The sequence below is a fragment of the Lepisosteus platostomus genome, chromosome 13 (assembly GCF_059453375.1).
Source record: "Lepisosteus platostomus isolate fLepPlt1 chromosome 13, fLepPlt1.hap1, whole genome shotgun sequence".
NCBI lineage: Eukaryota > Metazoa > Chordata > Actinopteri > Semionotiformes > Lepisosteidae > Lepisosteus > Lepisosteus platostomus.
In genome coordinates, this window is record NC_142623.1 from 43,820,778 (window position 1) to 43,840,416 (window position 19,639).

The window sequence follows — 19,639 nt, forward strand, 5'->3', positions numbered from 1 at the left end:
ATAGGAATATTACAATTGTTTTACATTTATTCGATAACAAAAAGTATTTTTAAAATATGAAATTGTGCATCCCCAAGCACTGAACAAGCGACACCTTGTGGGGCAGCGCAGGAAATGTTCTTGAACTCTGCCGCTGAGCTGTAGTCAGGAAACCCAGGACGCGAAAACCAACTTGTGTAAGAATGTAATCGTGCTGTGGACAGATTGAACTCTCCAGGAGGCCACATTAACCAACACCGTGAAATGTATGTGACCTACACTTTGAACCCCTCTGTCCCCAGTCAGAGGTCAGTTGTTATTTCAGCTGAAGGTTGTTGGGGTTTTTTTTCCCCCGGCAGGGGAGGTCTTCACTCGGAGGACCTAAAAAGTACAGGAAAGGTTTATTTCATTCGTTTTACTGGCCATACGTTACATAATAATAATAATAATAATAATAATAATACAAGTTTAGTCGGGAAGATTCACCATGTATTCATACTTAAGTGTTTTTCGTAACACAGTACATCTTTATCCTTGAACCTTGCGTCAATCGCTAGGTTTTTCCCCCCTTTCTATCATACGAATGCATGTCAAACCCGGTGTAGAACAGCAGGAAGTACAGGGTGTTTTAGCAAAGAAGAGCCCCGGACACGGCGTGTGAACACGCCACGCGTGCGCCGAGCTCCACGCCGGTGTCGGACACGGGCGCCCGGCGGTAACCTGTAACCGCGAGCGAGCAACTTTGTCAAAGGCGACCGGTTCCATTCGGCGGCTCGTCTGCAGGGGGCTTTTCCAGGAGCGCGGCGTCGCCCTGCCGCGGGTCACGGCGGCAACGCGGCCCCAGCCCGTCGCGCTGTGGCACTGCGACGCACGACCGACAAGAGGAGCCCCCGTGGTGGGAGAGGGGGGGGGTGGGTTAAAATCAGCAATGTGCGTTTCGCCGTCCCTGCCGGGGAGGCAGGGTTACCCTGGAACTCCCCCGGCGCGGACAGTGGTTCGCTCCCCCTAGCGGAAGTGCCCGCAGATAGATCAGCTGTGCCTCGGAGAGAAAGTTGTCTGTACCTGGACCGAGTCCGCAGGAGCGCCGTCGGAGCCCGTCGCCCTCCCCCCTTTACCCAGCAGCTGGAAGAGAAGATGAGACGGAAGGAGAAGAGGTTGCTCAAGTTCGCCGGGCTGCTGTTGGCGGCTCTGCTGTTCCTGCCGAACGTGGGCTTGTGGTCCCTGTACCGGGACCGGGTGTTGGAGAGCTCGCCGGAGATCGCGGAGAGAGCGGCGGGTCTGCCCGCTGTCCAGGTGAGAAGCCGTGCTTGTCTCACTCCCTGGCCGTGTTGCCCTGCCGCGCTGAGCTCCTTGCGGGCTCCGAGCCGGAGCCGGAGCCGGCGGAGGCTGGCTGCTCCCCCTCGCCTTGTGAGTGCGGGCTTCTCGGAGGCTGCCCGCCGCTCGGAAGGCGCTTCTTGCGACTTTTGTTCCACCGACTCGACCCCACCACCCGCACCCCGGTTGCCCCGTGTGGCTGTGCGGGTGGTGTCCGGGCGCAGGCTGCGCTCAGATGCGCGGCGAGGCTGTGCAGGGCTGTGCGGGGCTCAAGACGTGTCTTTTTTGTCGGCGAAGGACAGGCCACGTATTCGAACGAGGAAACGGTTCGAATGCAGTGCGATACAAGTTTCAGGAAATCCGGGAAGAAAACTTTCCAGAACCAAGTGAAAGGTTCAAACATCATCATCATCATCATCACTATCATCATGCGGTTGTGCACCGTGGCATTGAAACAGGACTCAAGAGCACCGTGTAAGCAGGCGATGCAGGTTTGTTTCTCAACGGGCAAGCAAACGTGTGGAAGACGACGTGCTGCTGACTTTGTGAGCGCAGTCTTTTTTTTTTGTTGTTGTTTTGCAAGTAGTCCGACTCGAGCTTAACATCTACGTTTGACTGAATCGCAGTCCGGTTTAAAAACGTGCAGTTCTGAGAGCTAGTGAAGTTACGAAAGCGCTGTCTAGATTTTCGAGGTGTGCCTTTTTGTTGTTGTTTTACTTCGTCAGCCGGTTTGAAATTGATATTAAAATGCAAAATCAAGCACGGTGCCTTAATGGTGAAATACTTTTTTTTTTCCGCGTAGCTACAGAATATGTGACGCTAGCTGTCCGTAGAAACGTGCGCTTCCCTGTCTGTGAGGGCAGGAGAAGTGGGCGAAAGCTGTGTCGGGGGCAAAACTTCACACCTCTGACCTGTTGTAGGTCAGAGCCAGGAGCGCCGCTCCCCTGAGCTACAGCCGCTGCGAGTTCGAACCACAAGGAGCTGCAGTTCGTTTAGGACGTCTGGAAGGAAAGACCCCGTGTTGTGTGTGTGACAATATACGACAGCGTAGCAGTGCCGACAACAAGAACGCAATCTACCTGTAAAACGCGCTAGGCAAATATACAAAATCTCGGTCTTCGCCTCTCCGCCGCTGCGCCTCGGGGGAGCCCAGCCCGACCGGAGCTGCCGGTGAAGGTTCAGCTGTGTGGATGCGCTCGCTGTGATCAAGATCCGAGTCGTCGCCCAGTCGAGTCTGCAGCCGGCTGAGCTGTTCAACACGGTCAGCATGAAGGTCTTCGTTGGTTGTGGGTTGAAAACGCAGCAGCATACCAGTTGTATACATTTTAAATCCCGTAGTGTCGGGGGTATGTATTGCTAAGTAGGGTGACACCTTTATACTTGATTTCGATGTGTTAAGCGTTTGAGAACCAGTGTTTTTATGGATTTCCGAAATGTCTGGATGAGGCAAGGCCAGTGTCTTTTTTTCCTCGTAGCAAAGGTTCCTGAAACTAGCATCGTTTCTAAACATTCATTTTCAGGAGAATGTGAAAGCGTGTCCTTGGCTGTCCTTGCCTAAACACCCCTTACAGTTGCCCTGATACCCTCCGAGCTCCCAGTCTGTCCAGTGATCGGCTGCCGCGTACCTCACTTTTCCCTACTTGCAGCATAGAACGTGAATCTCTGATTTCCCCCTGCATGTTGGGGGACCTGACGCAGATCTCTCCAGTCCTCAAAACCGAGAAAGGGAGTCGCTTCTTTACCCAGAGGGTGGTGGGAGCGTGGAACAAGCTTCCCAGACACATTATGGGATGTGTCGATACCCTGGCTACCGCGTAGAAGCCTGGGATCAATTAACACCCGAATGAGATGCGGGGATCAATTAACTGTTAATTACTGAACGGGCACGATGGGCCGTAGAGCGCTTCTCCTTTGTCACCTCTCTCTTGTGCCTCTGTGTTTTCCGAAACAAGAGGACGACAGACCATTGAGCTTTCGGCTGGCTCAGTGTCTTGGCAGCATTGCAGCTAAAGCTGGGATTTCCTGAACTGTGAAGTGAGGGAGAGAGCTGTTAACAAAACACCTGATTTACAAATCAGTTTATTGTTCAAGAAGCCTTGGTAATTATGTGATCTGCTCATACAGTACCAGGGTTGAGAAACCCAGGCTCACCCCATTGTGTCATGTGATGCAATGTCATATTTTGAGCTGCCTTTTTTTTCCCTAAGCAAATGATCTGCTGATTATGACACCCGGCAGCCTCAGAACACTGTAGCCTTCACAGCTGCTATATTATGATGAAGCAAGGACAGGCTATCTGCAAAGAAAGGAATGGGACCTCGTGCTGGTGCAGGTTCATGCAGGGGGAATTGCAGGGAGGCCCAGCAGCTCTGTGTGTGCTGAGCTGTGATTATTGGCACCACAGGCTCTTCCCGCTGTCCGTCCCTTCGGATCACGGGGGGCCCGAGCCGGTGTGTTCTCCGTGCCCGCGGAGCGTGGCCGTGTTTGCGTCTGTCCGAGGCCCCCCCACTCCTCCCTCCATCCGGAAATGCAGCCTGAGCAGACGTCAGCGCAGGAGTTCACGTGGGTCATGACATCGACCTGCTGTTCGCAAGACTCCGTTTTTTGGATTTCTAGCCCATACGTCTGTAACACTCTTATAACATCAGAAATACAGGTCCAGTGAGTCTAGACTGGAGTGGCTGTGTAATTTGTTTTCACTTATCGACAGCTTTTGTTCATAAATTCAGAGAGTTCCGGATTATTTCAATGAATGTTTTATCGGAAACGGGAGGCTTTAAAGCAAGCAAGCAAGCAAGCAAGCAAGAAAGGAAGGAAAAGTGCGACTCGGCCTTGTCACCATTAAGGAACCAAGCGTAGGTGTGCACATTGGGTGTCACTTGGCTTTCTGTGCCTCTTGTTAATCTGTCACTCGGGCTACGGTCTGTCGTGGCGAAGGACCTCGGAGTGTTGAAAAGGACACAACAGGGGTGTTGTTGTTGTGGCCCGTGCTGTGATTTTCCCATCTGGACTCTGCGCCTGGTGTTGGAGTGCAGGCTGCTCTGTATGCTGGTCAGGCCGACGCTCTGTGCTGCAGGGGACCGTGTTGTTCAGCTGGAAGCAGGTGCTCTGACCCCCTCGTGCTGAGTGTTTCATCACGCATCCCTTTACTAGTGGTACTAGTGGAACAGTACCTATAGAGTACGCATAGCGCTTAATACTGCACATCAAACATCTGGAACTGAAGTGGATGTTCGTAGATGCATGTGTGTCTGCAGTTTCTAGCAGTGTTTGCCTCCGGCATGGTGTCTATTAGTCGAGGGCAGTTTCTGACAATAAGCGCCACGTGTGACGGATCATGGCTTTCCCACGTTTTGCAAGGCTGCTCTTCGGTTTTCCCTGTCAAGTTTTATCGAGGCCAGCAGAATGTTCTGTGCTTCTTGGAGTGTGCACATCTTGCCCTCCGAGCCAAAGAAAGGGATTTAAGGGGCTCAGAGCCACCGTTGCAGTAAGTGTGCTGTTTTTTTTTTTCCCCCAAGCTGGTGTTTGTTGAGCGGTACAGCGCGGCGTCCTGATGGATTGAAGGTCTGGCCGTGACCGAGCATCTGAAATCTTGCTTAAAACGTTCGGAGTGTGGGGAAAAATTGTGTGACCGCTGTGGCGAGGAAAGAAAACCGCTGAGCTTCAAATTAAGTAGTAAGAGAGGTCTAAAATGTATTGCAGCAGGGTTGGGTCCTTGGCTGAAAAGGATGCCAATACGTCCCAAGCAGTTCCTGATACATGCAGTCAAAGGCGTTTTCATTAAGGCTGTTGATACTGCATTCATCATCGGTAAGATGTGTGTGAGCATACAACCACAACTGAGAGCTGCTTACGTCAGCACGTTCTCAGACCTGCTCTGCTGGAAAGGGTGGAGTACGCACACACTTTGTTGTACTTGGCATTAAAAAGCACCTGTTTCACGAATTACAAAGTCTCAATATTGACTGATTCAGAGCAGGACAGTCAAGTTTAAAGTAGACAATAGCCTGAGAAATAGGTGAGGGTGAGTCCTTCGTTGTTGCTCTTAGATTATTGACAAGCTGCCTGAATATTTCTCCCATATGCTACAAGCCTGTGTACCACAGGTGCTGATTGGGTTAATTGGATTCCCAGGGTAATTGCAAGATCTGTGGATTGGAAACACACCTAGGACTGTCCTTAACAATTCTTTGTCCAGTACAGGCCTGACATCCCTTCAGATCATGAGCTGTCAGTAATCAGCTCAAACATCTGGCATCAACAGAGAGTCAGAAGTTCACTTATATGCTGCTATACAGTATATCCAGGTGTACCAGATGTCCACTGTTCAACCCAATGAACTTTGGGTGGAGCAGTATTATTCTGTTAATTGAAGGGGATCATTCCTTTGGGTGGGGTGTAAATCCTGGAGGACAATCTGTCTTGGTTTTCCATGTCTGCAGAAATGGTTGACTGTACTTGATAGGATCTGAAGTACAGCTGATTCCAGTGAGAGTCACAAAGCCATACTTTACTGTGGGCCACTTAGTTTGTAGACATGTCTGAATCCAGAAAATCAGAGGTGTACAGTCCTGCTTTACAGGCCAAGAGACATTATGAAAATCACTTTGATTGTCATTGTTGAGTTGGGAGTGTCACCGTTTTGGTTTTGTCAAAATCACAGATGTACAGACTGTGCACTTTAAGGGGCACTTGTTTATTTCCCCATGCTTGTATTAAAGAGAAGGGTGTTTAAAACCGAGAATATAAGGCACTTTCTTACAATAACGGTTGTTTGGACTGGAAGAAGATGACCAGCCTTGTGACCGAAACTGATACCCTGGCTTTTTTCCAGAAACAGCTGGATGAGCTCCTTGGATCCTTTACCTGCTGACATTACTAATGGCCAAGTGATTCGCCAAGTAGCCCCCTCTCGTTTGTTACCTTCCTTCTGTTCTTATCTACAACTGCAGCAGTGGACCAAAATGATTGACGATTGGTTCCAGATGGAGATGAAAATCGAAAAATCACTGGATATTCTGTAGGTCATGTAAAAAGTTTCCTTTGTGTGAAAGCAATACAGAAGAAGGAAAAATAAATATTTAAGGGTTTGTCTTGAAATCAGGCCATTGCATCTACAGAGACCCAGGTTAAATAATTTAGGCATCATAAGTTATTATTATATCTGTATTCCTTTGTCATCACTAATAAGCTGCGTTTTGAAGCTGAACTGCTAAACTTGACTGTTAATAATATCATTTTTTTTAATGTATATTTCCACAAACAAAATTGGATGGAGCTGTAGTTGTGACATGCAGCTTAACTGTCCTTTGATATTGGAGCAGGTGTGACGGGGAATCGAACTCTCGTCACCGGGGTCTAAGGAAAGTGCTGCCTCTTTTGCCACAAGTTCCAGTTCTGCTGGCAAGGTGAGATGACAACCTCCCCCAGCCTTAGGACTGCACCCATCCGCATCTTCAGCTCCGTAACGGAGCGACTGGTGTGTGAACAGTCTGGGCCTGTGCCGCTGTCTGGAGGAGAGGGCAGTCTGCTGGAGGGTTGTGGACTCCTGCAGTCAACACCTTGCTGTATAAAAGGGTTAGCTTCCAGGTCAGTGTTGTAAATGGGCATTTGTTCTTAGTTCACCTTTGTGGTTAAGTAAAGGATTAAATGAACGCTGGTCATAACGTTTTCCTCTTATCTGAGCATGCACACCTCGCCCGATGCAATTCTTTAACTTGCGCAAAAGGTGTGAGACCTGGCTTCCGCTACGTTGATGGTCCTGTCGTTCACATATGCTTCATCGCGGTCTCTGTTTTTCTAATTGGGTTTTGTCATTTCCTTCACCTGTGGCACAGGGTGCTCTTGCAGAGCCCCAGTGGGTGAGGTGGAGATCGGCTGCAGTGTGCTGCAGGGCCCTGTTGTCCTGTTGGTGAGGTGCTTCCTGCAGACCTCTGCCAGGGCCTTGTGTGTTCTTGCTGTCCACATTTATTTCACCTGAGGGGACGGCAGGACTGAACAGAGTGAGCTGGAGGATGGGCAGAAGGATAAACGTCATCTGGATTTTTATTTATTTATTGATCCCAGCTGGACCTGCATAATCCCTCCTCAACAGTACAGTGAGGTTGGAATCTCTCACTGGTTTTTCTGTTTCTTTTCCATTTCCAAGTCTATTATCAGCTCCTATTTCCATTCCCTTTAAGGCAGATCCAGCCTCTCTCTATCACTGTCTGAAGGCCCTTGTTGGACTCGGAATGGAAGTTTATCACCAAGAAGTGAATCCACTTTGAGATTTTAAATGATCCTGACTTGGACAGCAATATCTTTTTAAAGGATTGTAAAACGATCATTTTAAGTTCTTCAGAACTGTTCCCATGGAGAAAAAAAAGAATCGAATCATGATAAGATCATTAATTACCCACACAAAATTCTGTATTTTCTCTAACATCTATTATGCATGTCCTGTAACCATGCAAAATTCTTTTTCTCAATATAAATAAAACCAAAATGAGAACTTTTATCCTGGTACCCTATGCTCTGTTGGAATAATTGTGTGTGGATTCCAAGAACATTTTATCTACTTGTTTTGCTTGGAATTTTTCTACTCGTTTGGTTTAGTTTGGACTGTGTTTTTCATCATAACCTAGTTTGAACAGAGCATTTGTTGCAAAAGTGCCCTCAAGTGCTGTAGCCAAGAGTTAGCTGCTCTGCTGTGTGCTTTGAACAGTGTTCCTTCTTGTTCAGAGTGCATGACAAGCAAACCACCCTCAGCCTTTAACAACTGATCCATCACAGAGCAATTCTGCCTTGGTGATGATGAGTCAGGCTGGAATTACATCAAGAAAATGTTGGGAAACTTGATTGTTCAACTGATTTCAGCCAGAGTTCTTTTTGCAGCACCATTGTAAACATACAGTGTTAAAATACTCAAATACTGAATTTAAAATGTTAGTGCAAGGTTGAAATTGTTAGAGTAAAAACTTGCCAATACAGGTTTGCAGGCAGCAAAAAAGAAAGAACCTGTAAATATTGCACTTGGAGGCTCTGAATTCACATGGATCCAAAATGAGGATCGCTTACAAGTCAACATGCTCCTGAGGAATTTTATTAGGCCAGGATTGTGCTCTGCTGAAGGACATGTGATTGCACAGTTAACATCAGCCGTTTTGCGAAGGGCTTCATTGCTGCAGATCCCTCTCTTCTCTCAGACCTGACGAGGGCTGTGAAAGGTTGAGGATTGAAATAGTGCCTGCCTTTCTTCACTTCGGATGAGAGTGGCAGAGCGCCCAACAATGTGTGAATCTGGCTGGCAGGATGTGGCTTTCTGCATTGTAGGAGCGGGCTGACAATTCAGCGATCTACAGTCTGATCTGTGTTTTACTTTAGAGCTGCACAAGAACTGAGGGGAAAAAATCTGAAGCACAGTCCTTAGCCGTCAAAAGCGTTTCCATCCTCTTTCTTTGAGCCTCGTTGTGATTTTGTCACAGGCCTGCGTACGTCGTCGTAGCGTTCATCTTGCACGCTCAGCCAGTCTAGAACATGTCCTGTAGTGCTGGTCCTTACGTTGATATAAAAAGAAAACCTTTGTTTATATGGTGCCACGAATTATAAGCACTTTGTGAATATATCTGAGATTTCATTGTGTTTGTCTTTGTTGTATCTGACGCTGCTGAGTCTGAAAGCCTGCTCCCTGCACGCTCTCCAGCATATCGTTTATAAATGGAGCAGGTGGAGAGCCCTGCTGCTGTTTCAGACTGGGTTGACTGGGACAGAACATCTGGACTGTGGCACTGGTAGGGAATGACCGCAGAACATGTTTAACGGTTACCTTGGTTCAGCTTGGTTAATCTGGATTTAAACCTGTTCCCCCACCCCCTGTGTATGACTTCTAAAAGGGCGGCTTGTTCAAGCTACTGTGCATGAAATAATTCAGCGGTTGAATTGTACTGTATTCATATAGCTTTCTCTTCTCATTTCAATGAAGAACTTGCATTGTCTCAAAATGTGCGAAAAGGCCGACTGAAAAATAAAAAGCGCACACTGAGGATGAAGAGCTCTGAACAGAGAGAGGTCTGGCCTTCACTGCTTTAAAACTGGAGTTACCAGCCACGGTCTCAGAGGACCACACACCTGCAGTCCCAGTCGAGCTCTGTTACCTTATTGAGCATTGAATTGACTCAATAATGTGCTATTTGACGGTTATCTGCCACTAAACGTGTTGGGGGTCACCTTTTAACTGTTGCGTTTCGTAAGTCAAATAAAATCCCAAACTTTTGAGTAGGGAAAAAAAAAAACTTGCAAATGTTGCAGTCAAGCAACTTATGAGTTCAATTAAGTAATTAACCTGTGCTGGTTAAACGAGCAGGTGTGTGGACCTCCAGGGTCAGAAGTGGCCTGCTGCCGTCTGTGGGCTGTGTGATGGAGCATGTGGGAGACTGGGTAATCGTTACTGGGCCTGCAGGTTCTCTTTCCCACCATGTTATTACGGTCCCAGTAGAGTCAGTGGTTAAGCTGCAGGAGAGGTCAGTTCCATACTGTGAAGAGTTAACTATAGATGTTGTTAAGAGTGCACAGCGGTATAACAGCTAGTGCAAATATCTCAGAAGAGTCAGCCCAGCAGGAAGGTGATTGTATCGATTAAAGCAGATCTATGTGGACCCTTCAGTCGACCTCACTCTTCTCATTTCTGTTTCTTTTGCCTCCGCCTGTAGAAAATCAGGAGCATGATGTCTGCGGTGCGCTGAGTTTTGCCGGCAGGTTACGTTGTGTCTCGCAGGTTGCGGGAAGTGAGAGAGGCAGCTGCAGCACCGTCTATGCGGTATGGTTGGCCTTCGTGAGGCAAGGCGTTGGGCCACTGGAAGCTCTTTACTTCCTGAGCACACCTAGGCCCTGTGTCGCCTGTCAGCTACAAAATGAATGTGCCAGGATTCTCCACCCGCATTCCCTTCCTTTCTCGTTAGAGCGAAAAGGATTGACGTCCTCAGGTATGTACACGTTTGTGTGCTTCACACTGTCGACAGGCGGTGGATTTCCACTCAAAGCCTTCGTGAGCTTTTCTAAGCTTGAGGTGCTGTCAAATGCAAGTGCAGGGAGCCACACCTGCCACCGTGATTGAAACGTCCTCCGCAAACAGGACTGGCACAGCGGCGGGCAGCTCTGGGGTCCTGGGTTCGATCTCAAGCTGGAGGTGCCTTCTGTACGGAGTCTGCTCAGCCCTCCGGAGTCTGTGTAGATTTCCTCCGGGTGCTCTGCATTCCTCCCGCCTCCTAACAGGCCCACAGAGCTTGCCTCTGGAACTGGCGCCCCCTCCAGGGCGAGAGCAGTCGTGTGCTTCCAGGTTGGGCTCCAGGCTGCCACGAACCTCACCGGGACACCTCTGATACTAGATGGGTCCTTTGCAAGCTTGAACTTCCAGTTCAAGTTCATTTGTTTTGCTGGATTAATGCGCTTTAAGAACTGTTATTACTTCCCATAAAAGAAGGCTTTATTCTCTGCAGAGCAGCTGCAGATATACAGTATGCACTTGAATGAGAGCACTGTGCGCAGACACTTGTATGCAATCCAATTATTTTCAATCCCCGAGCTGCTCCGCAAGTGCTGTCAATGGAAGTCTTCCTGGACATTCACATGGCTGTGCAGGATGCACTAATTATTTATGATTTTCCTCTTCTCCCATGCCTTTTGTAAGCGATTCGGCAGCCAGCGAATCTCACCCTTACCAGGCATTCACAGAGCTCTTATTCTGCTCTTGGAACAGCTGTTCAATAAAACGCCAGGCAAGTGAAGCAGGCAGTGGAAAAAGGAATACAAGCAGAGCTGAAAGAAAGATATTATATTTGTAAATATTAAATATTTGTAAATTCTAGCTTTAAATAAAGCTTTTTTAGCTTTATTTTCAAATCCAGCTTTCCAGAGCATTTTCTTTGCTTTTGTGTTTTGTCCTCGTCGTGCTATGAGTAAGGTAGGAGGAACCACGTGTCTCTCGTTAGGGAGTTAAATTATACATAACAAATAAAGCATTTTAGGTTCACTTATGTAACTGCTAGTTGAGCATGCACAACGCATTACAGAACCCTTCACATGGCAATAAATGATCTAAATGGCAACATAGAATTCCTTGATGCATGCCACATTTAGCAAGAATAAAGACGGTCGATGTCTTTGCGAGAGAAATGCGTTTGTGATTAAGAAAGTGTATTGTGAGGAAGCCGCAGTGCAGGCTCCAGCTGTCGTGCTTCAGGGCCATAATCCCCCGTGAGCAGTGCAGGTAGGGCCAAGGGGAGGAGGATGAGGAGGAAATGGAAGAAGGGGAGAACACGAACGACACCTTCGGCACTGCGTTTGACTTCCTGTTTAGATGGACATTCACCTTTCTCCTTATGAATGGTTTTAGCAGTAGTAAAGGCACTGTCAATGTAAATTCAGATTTTAAAGACCTTCAATCCCTTGGTCTTTTATGAGCTAAATGCTTCCTCTCTTCGGCATCATTAACTCAGGGCAAGGCCTGCGTTGGACTTTCCCATTGCTTTGGGATGTAGTCCTGCAGTTCTCCAGCTTCTCCAGGAACCAGTGGTCTTCAGATCACTTTAATTGCCATATACAATTTCTTGTGTTAGGAATTTCTTTCATATACAAGCAGTTGGGGTTAAGGGGCCCAACGGAGTAGGATTCCTCTGCCGGCTGCGGGATACGAACCGGCAGCCTTCCAGCCACTGGCGCAGAGCCTGAGCCACAGAGTCACCACACCGCCCCCTACAGAATCCCTTACCAGTACTTGATTAACCCAGTACTGCCCAGTGCAAGGGCCCTCTGTCATAGAGGTCAGACTCTGTTCGGAAGCTCATCATGCTGGTCGAGCTGGTTTGTATGTTTTGGATTGCCGGTTCTGTAAGAGAGGGACTGCAGGTGGAATTCAGTAAATTCTCAAGCTCTCGTTCCTGCTTCCCCCGAAAATGCTTGGAGAACAGCGACCCAGAAGACGCCGCTCTGCTGAACTATGTTTTCTGCCTGGAAGGGGTTGAGACGGGGCACAGCAGGAGCCTTTTCATAATGACTACAACTGGGAGCTGGTGGGGCTGTATAATATGCATGGAAGGATGAAAGAGGAAGGAAAGTTCCCGAGCTGAGGGCTCACTAACGCTGTGTTCAGTGACTGTTCTGCTCTGCCTGTGCAACACGGTACTTTGCTGATGACTGCAGCAGTGCTCTCTGATACTATCTACTGGGTCAGCTCTGGCCATAGTTTAATTCTGTTTGATGTGCATGAACTTTTCTCACAGTATTGCAATTGGCTCTATATAGCTGTGTTCTGTACCTTCAGGCAGAAGGCAGAAAAGAGCACTGTTTACCCAATTCCAGACCAGATTTGAAGCTCTTCTGATGGCCTTTTTCACCCTTTCGTACTTGTGAATGGAATGGGTCATTAATTCATTCATTCCTTCCCTGTCGACAAACCCTTTCTGGTTAAAGGCCTGATATTCAATACTAAAACATTTGATTCTCATTCAGCGTGAAATGAACAGGTCAACAGCTTTGTGGAAAGTGTTGAGTAAATTACTGTGCAGCGATGGCAGAGTGCACATTCTTCCTGCTGATAATTTCATGTTATTCCAAGATTTAGCTATGGGTATCGGTGTCAATGACAGTAAATGTTCATGCTGGAGCAGTTCCCTTTCTGAACCAAGTGAATTCACTGTTTCACTGCTACAGTTCCAGCAGTTTAAGCAACAGCCCTTGTTTTGTCATTTTATTGAAAAGTACCTTGTGTTGTCCTGAATGGTTCTGGGTGCAATTAAGAGTATTTAAAAAATTAGCCAGAAAAGTTGCGTCTTCTGCACTTTGTGTACATTGTACCGCAGATTGTAGGCTGACAGAATGCAGCAGAGTACCGTGAATACGTTATGACAAGCGCATTAGTCCATTAATGCTGTAACCGGCTCTTTGTATGTTATACATTCAATCTGATCTCTGTGGATCCATTGTAAATATGAGGCTTAGGTCTATTCTTGGTGTTGCATGTTAGTTTGATGACATCTGGGCAGATTTCTAAAGGCTGCTACTACTCTTTCCATGCTTGGTCTGAGTTCTTTAAAGTAGCTTTATGGAGCGCCAAGCTCGGTAGCATGTATTGACATCCCAACATGAGAGCAGTGATGTGCTTAATTCCGTAAGTAAGCTCTGGTGATTATGTGGAATGACACCGTTCACATGCAAAGTGGCTGTACACGCAACATTTATAATGATCTTGAACCCTTCAGGTTCAGGTTTTCAGGCCGTTGAAATAAAAGGGGAGTGCAGTTAATCTCCACTATTTGCGAGATTAAATGTCAACGAGAAAGCATATCTGATAGAAGATTTCAAAATCAAATGTACTAGGAGCCTGATTGTAATCTGTTTTCAACAGCTGTCACACCCTCCTGTTTAGAAACAGCTGGGCTCATAGGGATCTGCTTTGCATCATTCATACAGATATGCATTTCACATCATTTTCTGTATTGTCTCACTAGACATTAAGCAGAGCTGTTAAAAGCTGTGTCGCAGGCACGAACTGTTCTATAATAGGCCCTTTCAGCATAACAGTTTTGCTACCAGCAGGCGTTAAAAGAACAGACCATTACAGGGGCACATTAGTGTTGATTAAAAATTGCTCAGCCAGGTAAAATGTGATATTTTTGTTGTTTTTTTTTGTTTTGCTTCCTGCTGTCGGTCGAACTCAAGCTTGAATGCTGATGCTGTGCAGAAACACATTTAAAACTTCAAAGTGCCCGAAAGCAGGCGACTGTTCCTGTTTGGGACTACTCTATTAGGATGTTTGTACCGTGGCCTGAATACTGATGAAATCATCTGCCTGCCAGCAGAACATCAAACCTGCGCCATTATAGGAGAGGTTAATATGTGCGTTCGCTGTTACAGCTCTGGCTTTTCATCTCGCACCCTGGAGTTCATTCCTGGCGGATCGAGGGTTGTCAGCCCAGAAGGGCCGCGTTCCTGCATCCCTGCATCCCTGCTGTGTCGCTGGCTTCCACCGGTTGTGAATGTTTTTCCCCCAAGTCTTTGATTGGGGTTGTTCAGCATTAATGGCGCGACTCTCCTCACCCAGCTTGGCAGCTGGTGTGTATAAAGACCGGTTAGCTCGTCCCTCGCCCGTCTCTTTTCCCAGACGTTGTCATCAAGGAGGTACAGCTGTTTATAAAGAAAAGCTGGGATCAGGGGTCACCAGTCAAAAAAGACCTACAGCTAGCTGAGCAGTGGCCAGGTGCAGTTCTGAGGTGCCACCCCAAAATGCAAAGGTCCTGGATCTCCGCTAGTGCCTGCAGCTCAGGGGACAGGGCTGCTTCGACAGAACTAGGGGAAAAAAATCTTTTTCTGACTTTTGGGATACGTAGTTCGAAGTGTCGTTGCCCATTGCAGGTCCTGTGTGGGTCACCTTGTTATAACCAATAGCTCTTCTCGCGTAAAATCTTTACAGTTCCTACAAATCTTGGAGACCATCAGGGGACCCACAGTGATTCGTTTCTTGTGTTTTGCATCGGCGTCTTGTCTGTCCTTCAGGATCCTGGTGCTTCTCGGGTTACAGCCGAGAGGAGGCCATTCATCTCGGAAGAAGCCAGGGTAATGGGTTCACCGACATGGCTGAGTGGCTAGTTCTAGACTCCCACAACCCTCTGTGTAAAGAAGTGTCTCCTGTTCTCCATTTTAAATATGCTTTCCCTCTGTTTTCATCCGTGTTCTCGAGTTCTCATATGGAAAAAGCAATAAGGTGCCAGTTCAGGAATTCCAAGGAGAAATGAGCTGGTCTCCATTGCTCTACTCTTTTAATTGAAGGATGTAGAACAGCATTGCTTCAGTGTGATTTATTTTTCTTACTGTGCAAACCTGAAGCAAATTACTCATAATCCACTTTCTTGTTCTCACTTTAGTACAGTGAAAGCTATAGAAATGTTTTTTTCAATGAAGGGAAGTATTCCCTTTTTATTTAGAATGATTAGGGTACATGTTATAAAATGTTACACTAGGGCTGTATGTCTGATGGTGGGGGGGAGTTGGAGAGACTTTATGATGCCCTGACTCAGTAAAAGGATTTGTGAGCTCCTGTTAACCACAAACCCCAGTGGAATACCACCACGTTCTGTGTTGAAATTTTAATCAAAGGGAAATGGGACAGTCGCATCTCTGCGCCTCTTAACAGTCTTCAAGTGAATCTTTGGTGCTGGACTTTTTTTTTAGCTTTCTGCTTTAGGGAAGCTGTCTTTCATAGTGGCATTTTGAGAACAGCTCTCCTGAACTCAGTTTTGATCTTTGCGCTTCAGACAGGATCTGCAATATAAAGAGTTTTCCTGAATAATAAGGTTACCTGTCAGTCAGCTCTTCTCCTTGTGGCACGGATAAGAATAAATTAAATACTGTCCTAAACAGCATATGTAATGTTGTTCAAGGAGTGGAGGAGTGGCATGGAATGCCGAATTAATACAGTACAGTGTTACTAAACGTAACTGTGAAGCAACATCTTTCAAATCCTGCTGTGTCCATTTTATGTGGATGCATTTCTGTGTTTCTTAATGACTATGTAGTTATGTTTAGTGCTTTAGGGTCCATTAAGCAAAGTGTTAGCAGCGTATAGGTCTCGAGAGAATTCCCATGTGATGCAGATTGGAGACCCGTGGTAGGTGTGACCTGTAGAGCTTGCTGGGTGCAGGATCACTACAGAGCAAAAGGCTTCTTCTGCGAGCCCAGTGCCTTTCTGAACATGTGCAGAATGCTGTGCAGTCCATCCAGGTCCAAGATGGCCTCACAAGCCATAGAATACAGAACCACGTTGGAGAGAAAGGAAAGTGTTGTGGAACCAATGCTTCCTGCAAATAAAAGCACTGAAAATTGATCTTGAAGGGACTTCGGAACGTCTTGGGCTTTTCTATCCCGGCATCATGTGCTGCACTGTGGCTGCCTTTCTTTCTAACCAGCTGGAGGGCGTTTGTTCCCTGAAATGTCCTGAAACATTTTTTTAACATCCTTCCATCCATATTCCAGCTGCTTTTTTTTTTGTACCGGCACTGGGGCCTGTAGAATGAGGACCTGTGCACAGAGACTTGGACACGCCCGCCTGTCAGGGTCTACCCAGGGGGCTTCTGCACAATCCACAGTGAAACGCGAGCCGGAGTGGAAACTATGTTGAATTTAAATGCAAAATTTGTGGAATTAAAGCCAAGAACCAGGAGGCACTCCTTATGCTAAGAAGTACTTGATGTTATGGACACAGATGGTGGTCATGGAGTGCCCTCTGGTGTGTACAGCCATTGCCCGTGGCAGGGCGTGTCCCATGGTCCCATTCCTGTCTTCCCAGTGTCACTGCTCCGCGATACAGCTATAGGAATCGGCCGCGAAGTCCCCTCCAGGCTGTGTCCCGCCTGGTACCTGTTGCTTGCTGGGATAGGCTTTGGCCTGCGACCCAGTACTGGATAGAGTACTGCTCTCCCCCACGAGTCCCAGGGGTTCGTGAGTCCTGCTGGGACGATCGATCCAAGAGCTGAGGCTTAAAGAAAAGTCAGGGCGCTCCTTCATTACAATCCTAACCTCGGCTTCGTCCTGCGCGCTCGGCACGGAAATCTCGAGCTGCATGCGAACCTCCCAGGTAGGAAAGCAGCCGCCTGTGAGGCATGAAGACGTGTGTTTGGAATAGAAGGGATGAATATGAATAGATGCATAAAGCATGGGGGTTGTGCCGTGTCTTAGGCCAGGATATTCAGATTCTTCCGATTTAAATTAATGAGGATACAGTAAACCTAATCACCTAAAGTCGGTTCCAGGCCACGGTGAGTCTGTTTCAGCCAGTGCTTAGTTATCAAAGGGATCTGTATCAGTTGGACAGTTATAGGTTCACAACCATTGTTCTAGAGCTCTAACATACAGGGAGCATTCAGAGATAGAAGTTAATCTGAGACGGATTCCTACAGTACATCTCTGCGTGATTCACGCCATTTATACGTGAACCAGTCATTTTAATTTTTCCTGATTCTTTAAAGCCCGCTTTTTTTTTTTGTATCCGATTAGTACCTCCAGAACCTGAAAAATTCTTGCTGGTAACAAGCAAGAACATTACATTCCTTTTTTTTCTTCCTTTAATGAAAATAGACTGTGTACAGAGTGATCTGTTGCTCCCGGGGAGCGCCAGTGATTCGGTACTAGCGGGGCGTGATCCTGATTTACGGGAGAGATGCCCCTCATTGTGCAACAGGCTGGAGGTGCAGCAGCTGGTGGAGCTGTGTGAATAAAAGGGGCTGTCAGAATATTTTTGCCCCTCGGGAATTGGTGTTACAGTCGGCAGTGGCGGACAGAATTAAACTGCTAATCCCGGAGATTTATTCTGTACAGCTGCTGTTTTCACACCCTGCCTTTACTTGTCACCCCAGGATGTTCATCCTTGCCGTCGTCGCACAGTGAGAGTGGGCGGGCGAAGGTGTGAGGTGAAGGTGTACTGCCCCAGAAACGGAACTGTGATTCTTCTTAGGTTCGGAGTCTTATTCTTCACAGTCAAAATTGGCTGGGGAAATTGATGCGGAGGCGGTTTTTTGCAGTGTATGGATTATGTAAGAGTACTTCAGGAAGACCTGGGATTTCAGCCTTGTAACGGCGAAACATGCTTCACGGTAATTTTGTTTTCCTTGCCAATTACATATGTTAATAGTTTTAATAATGGCAATTAATTCTGTGTAAGCAAGCCCGCTCATTTGCATAATAAGGTTTACTAATTTATCTATAATCAACTCATTATGCATTATTTTGTGTTGTAATAAAAATGTGATTTTCTTTACTGACGATGTTGATATGGCTGGTTTGGAAATGATGAATGTATTCCTTCCTGGCTCTATGGATTCATTTGGCAACATTTTATTTCTGTTTATTCCTGGTGTTGGGGGCAGAGTTGATGTTGAGTCAGCAGGAGAGCTCTTAAATCTGAGTGGGTAACTTAATATGGGTGAGGGCAAGTCTGCTGCACTGTGCTGCCGCATGCTTTTTCAAGTGTTTTCTTCCAACCTTCAGTGGACATGGCTGCACCTCGTCTGTCGTGTAGGTTTAGTGCCCGAGGCCGTCCCACAGTGTAGAGGCTTCAGCAGAGGGAGGTCCTGCAGCTCTCCTCCCTGCCTCGGGGATCAGAGCGCGATCATGGTGGAGCCCAGCCAGCGGCCGCCGGCTCAGCCCTGCTGGTGACACCGCCGTTTTGCCAGGATTGTTTTCCCCACCCGCTGCATGCCCCTTGTTTTCTTTCTTCCCTTTAAAATGTTTTTCAAGCATGTCCCGTGCGTCCTGCAGCGCCCGGGTGGAAGTGTGGTCTGTGGCCTTTAGGGCCGGGGGCGCTGTCTGCGGGCTGTTTATTCCCGGCGAGCGCAGCTGTAGGAGACCCACGGCTCCGGCTGTGAGGCGCCCCCGCCGCGAGACGGCACCCCGGGGTGAGCTCAGCGGAGGAGGAGAGAGCGTCCGTTTCCTCAAAGGAAAGACGAGCACAAGAGCTGAACAGGGGATCAATGAGAGGGTGGTCACGCTGCAGCTCGTGTTCGGGACCTTCATTTAATATGCTGGAGTGGAGGGGAAACGCCCTCCGGTTCATCTGGGTTGAATGGTCGGCCATTTTGCTGCCTTTGTTATCCAAGACCTTTTATGTCGGCTCTACGCACTTGAGAGCTGGCCACCTCTTCTCCAGGTGGAAGCAGGTAGTCTCTCGGGGGTGGTACGGTCTGACACTTCTGCACCCAGCCTCCTCCGAGCCTCTGCATCTGACCTGACATGAACGCCATGGTGTTTCCGACCCAGGCCACTGCATTTTATGGACCCTTCTGTTGTCCTGCAGCTCTCAAAGCTTTACTCCTGCTTTAAGTGTGCAGCCTGTTTCTTCATCTGAAACACTCCAGATGTGCAGTGCTCGGCTTCGACAGCGGCGGCTTGCTTGCAACAGTTTGTTGCAGTAGTTCCAGTCGGGAGCTGCGTCAGCATGCGTAGGCTGCAAAGGAACAAGTAAAGGTTTATTCCTGCAGAAAAGAGAAGGGAAGCACCTTTACATGTTCCTTTGCGACTTTTATGTTGGTCTTTACTTGCTCCACCTTCCACCTGTGGCAAAAATAATCTAAATTACTGCACACAGAGCCTTTATTCACTTATTTCCACCAGTTACCATCAGTACACAACTTTATTAAATTACTCTTCTGAAAGTGTGATTTGACACTTCTGAAAGTGTACGAGGGACACCTCCGCTTCTGTGAAACTGTGAAGCTGGTGTCTGCTTGTCACGGGCAGGTTGAACTTGCTCATCGACAGGCGTCATCATCCTGACACCTTTCCACACTGCAGGCTCGTTTCGGAAAGCAAAGTGTGAAAG

General features: G+C 47.6%; 1 protein-coding gene and 1 long non-coding RNA gene across 2 annotated transcripts in view; one reads left to right on the top strand and one right to left on the bottom strand.

Annotated features, from left to right (window-relative positions):
- Window positions 1-9: 9 nt before the first annotated feature.
- Window positions 10-1,180, bottom strand: LOC148650730 (uncharacterized). Its single transcript, XR_015926212.1, has 2 exons — window positions 1,042-1,180; window positions 10-360 (listed from the first exon to the last, which is right to left on the bottom strand). It is a non-coding gene; the product is annotated as an uncharacterized LOC148650730 (long non-coding RNA).
- Window positions 1,114-19,639, top strand: part of galnt10 (UDP-N-acetyl-alpha-D-galactosamine:polypeptide N-acetylgalactosaminyltransferase 10 (GalNAc-T10)) — a 64,489-nt gene continuing 45,963 nt past the window's right edge. Inside the window, exon 1 of the mRNA XM_088604826.1 lies at window positions 1,114-1,272. Within this exon, the coding sequence (XP_088460952.1) occupies window positions 1,114-1,272 (159 nt within the window). The remainder of the gene's footprint in view (window positions 1,273-19,639) is intronic.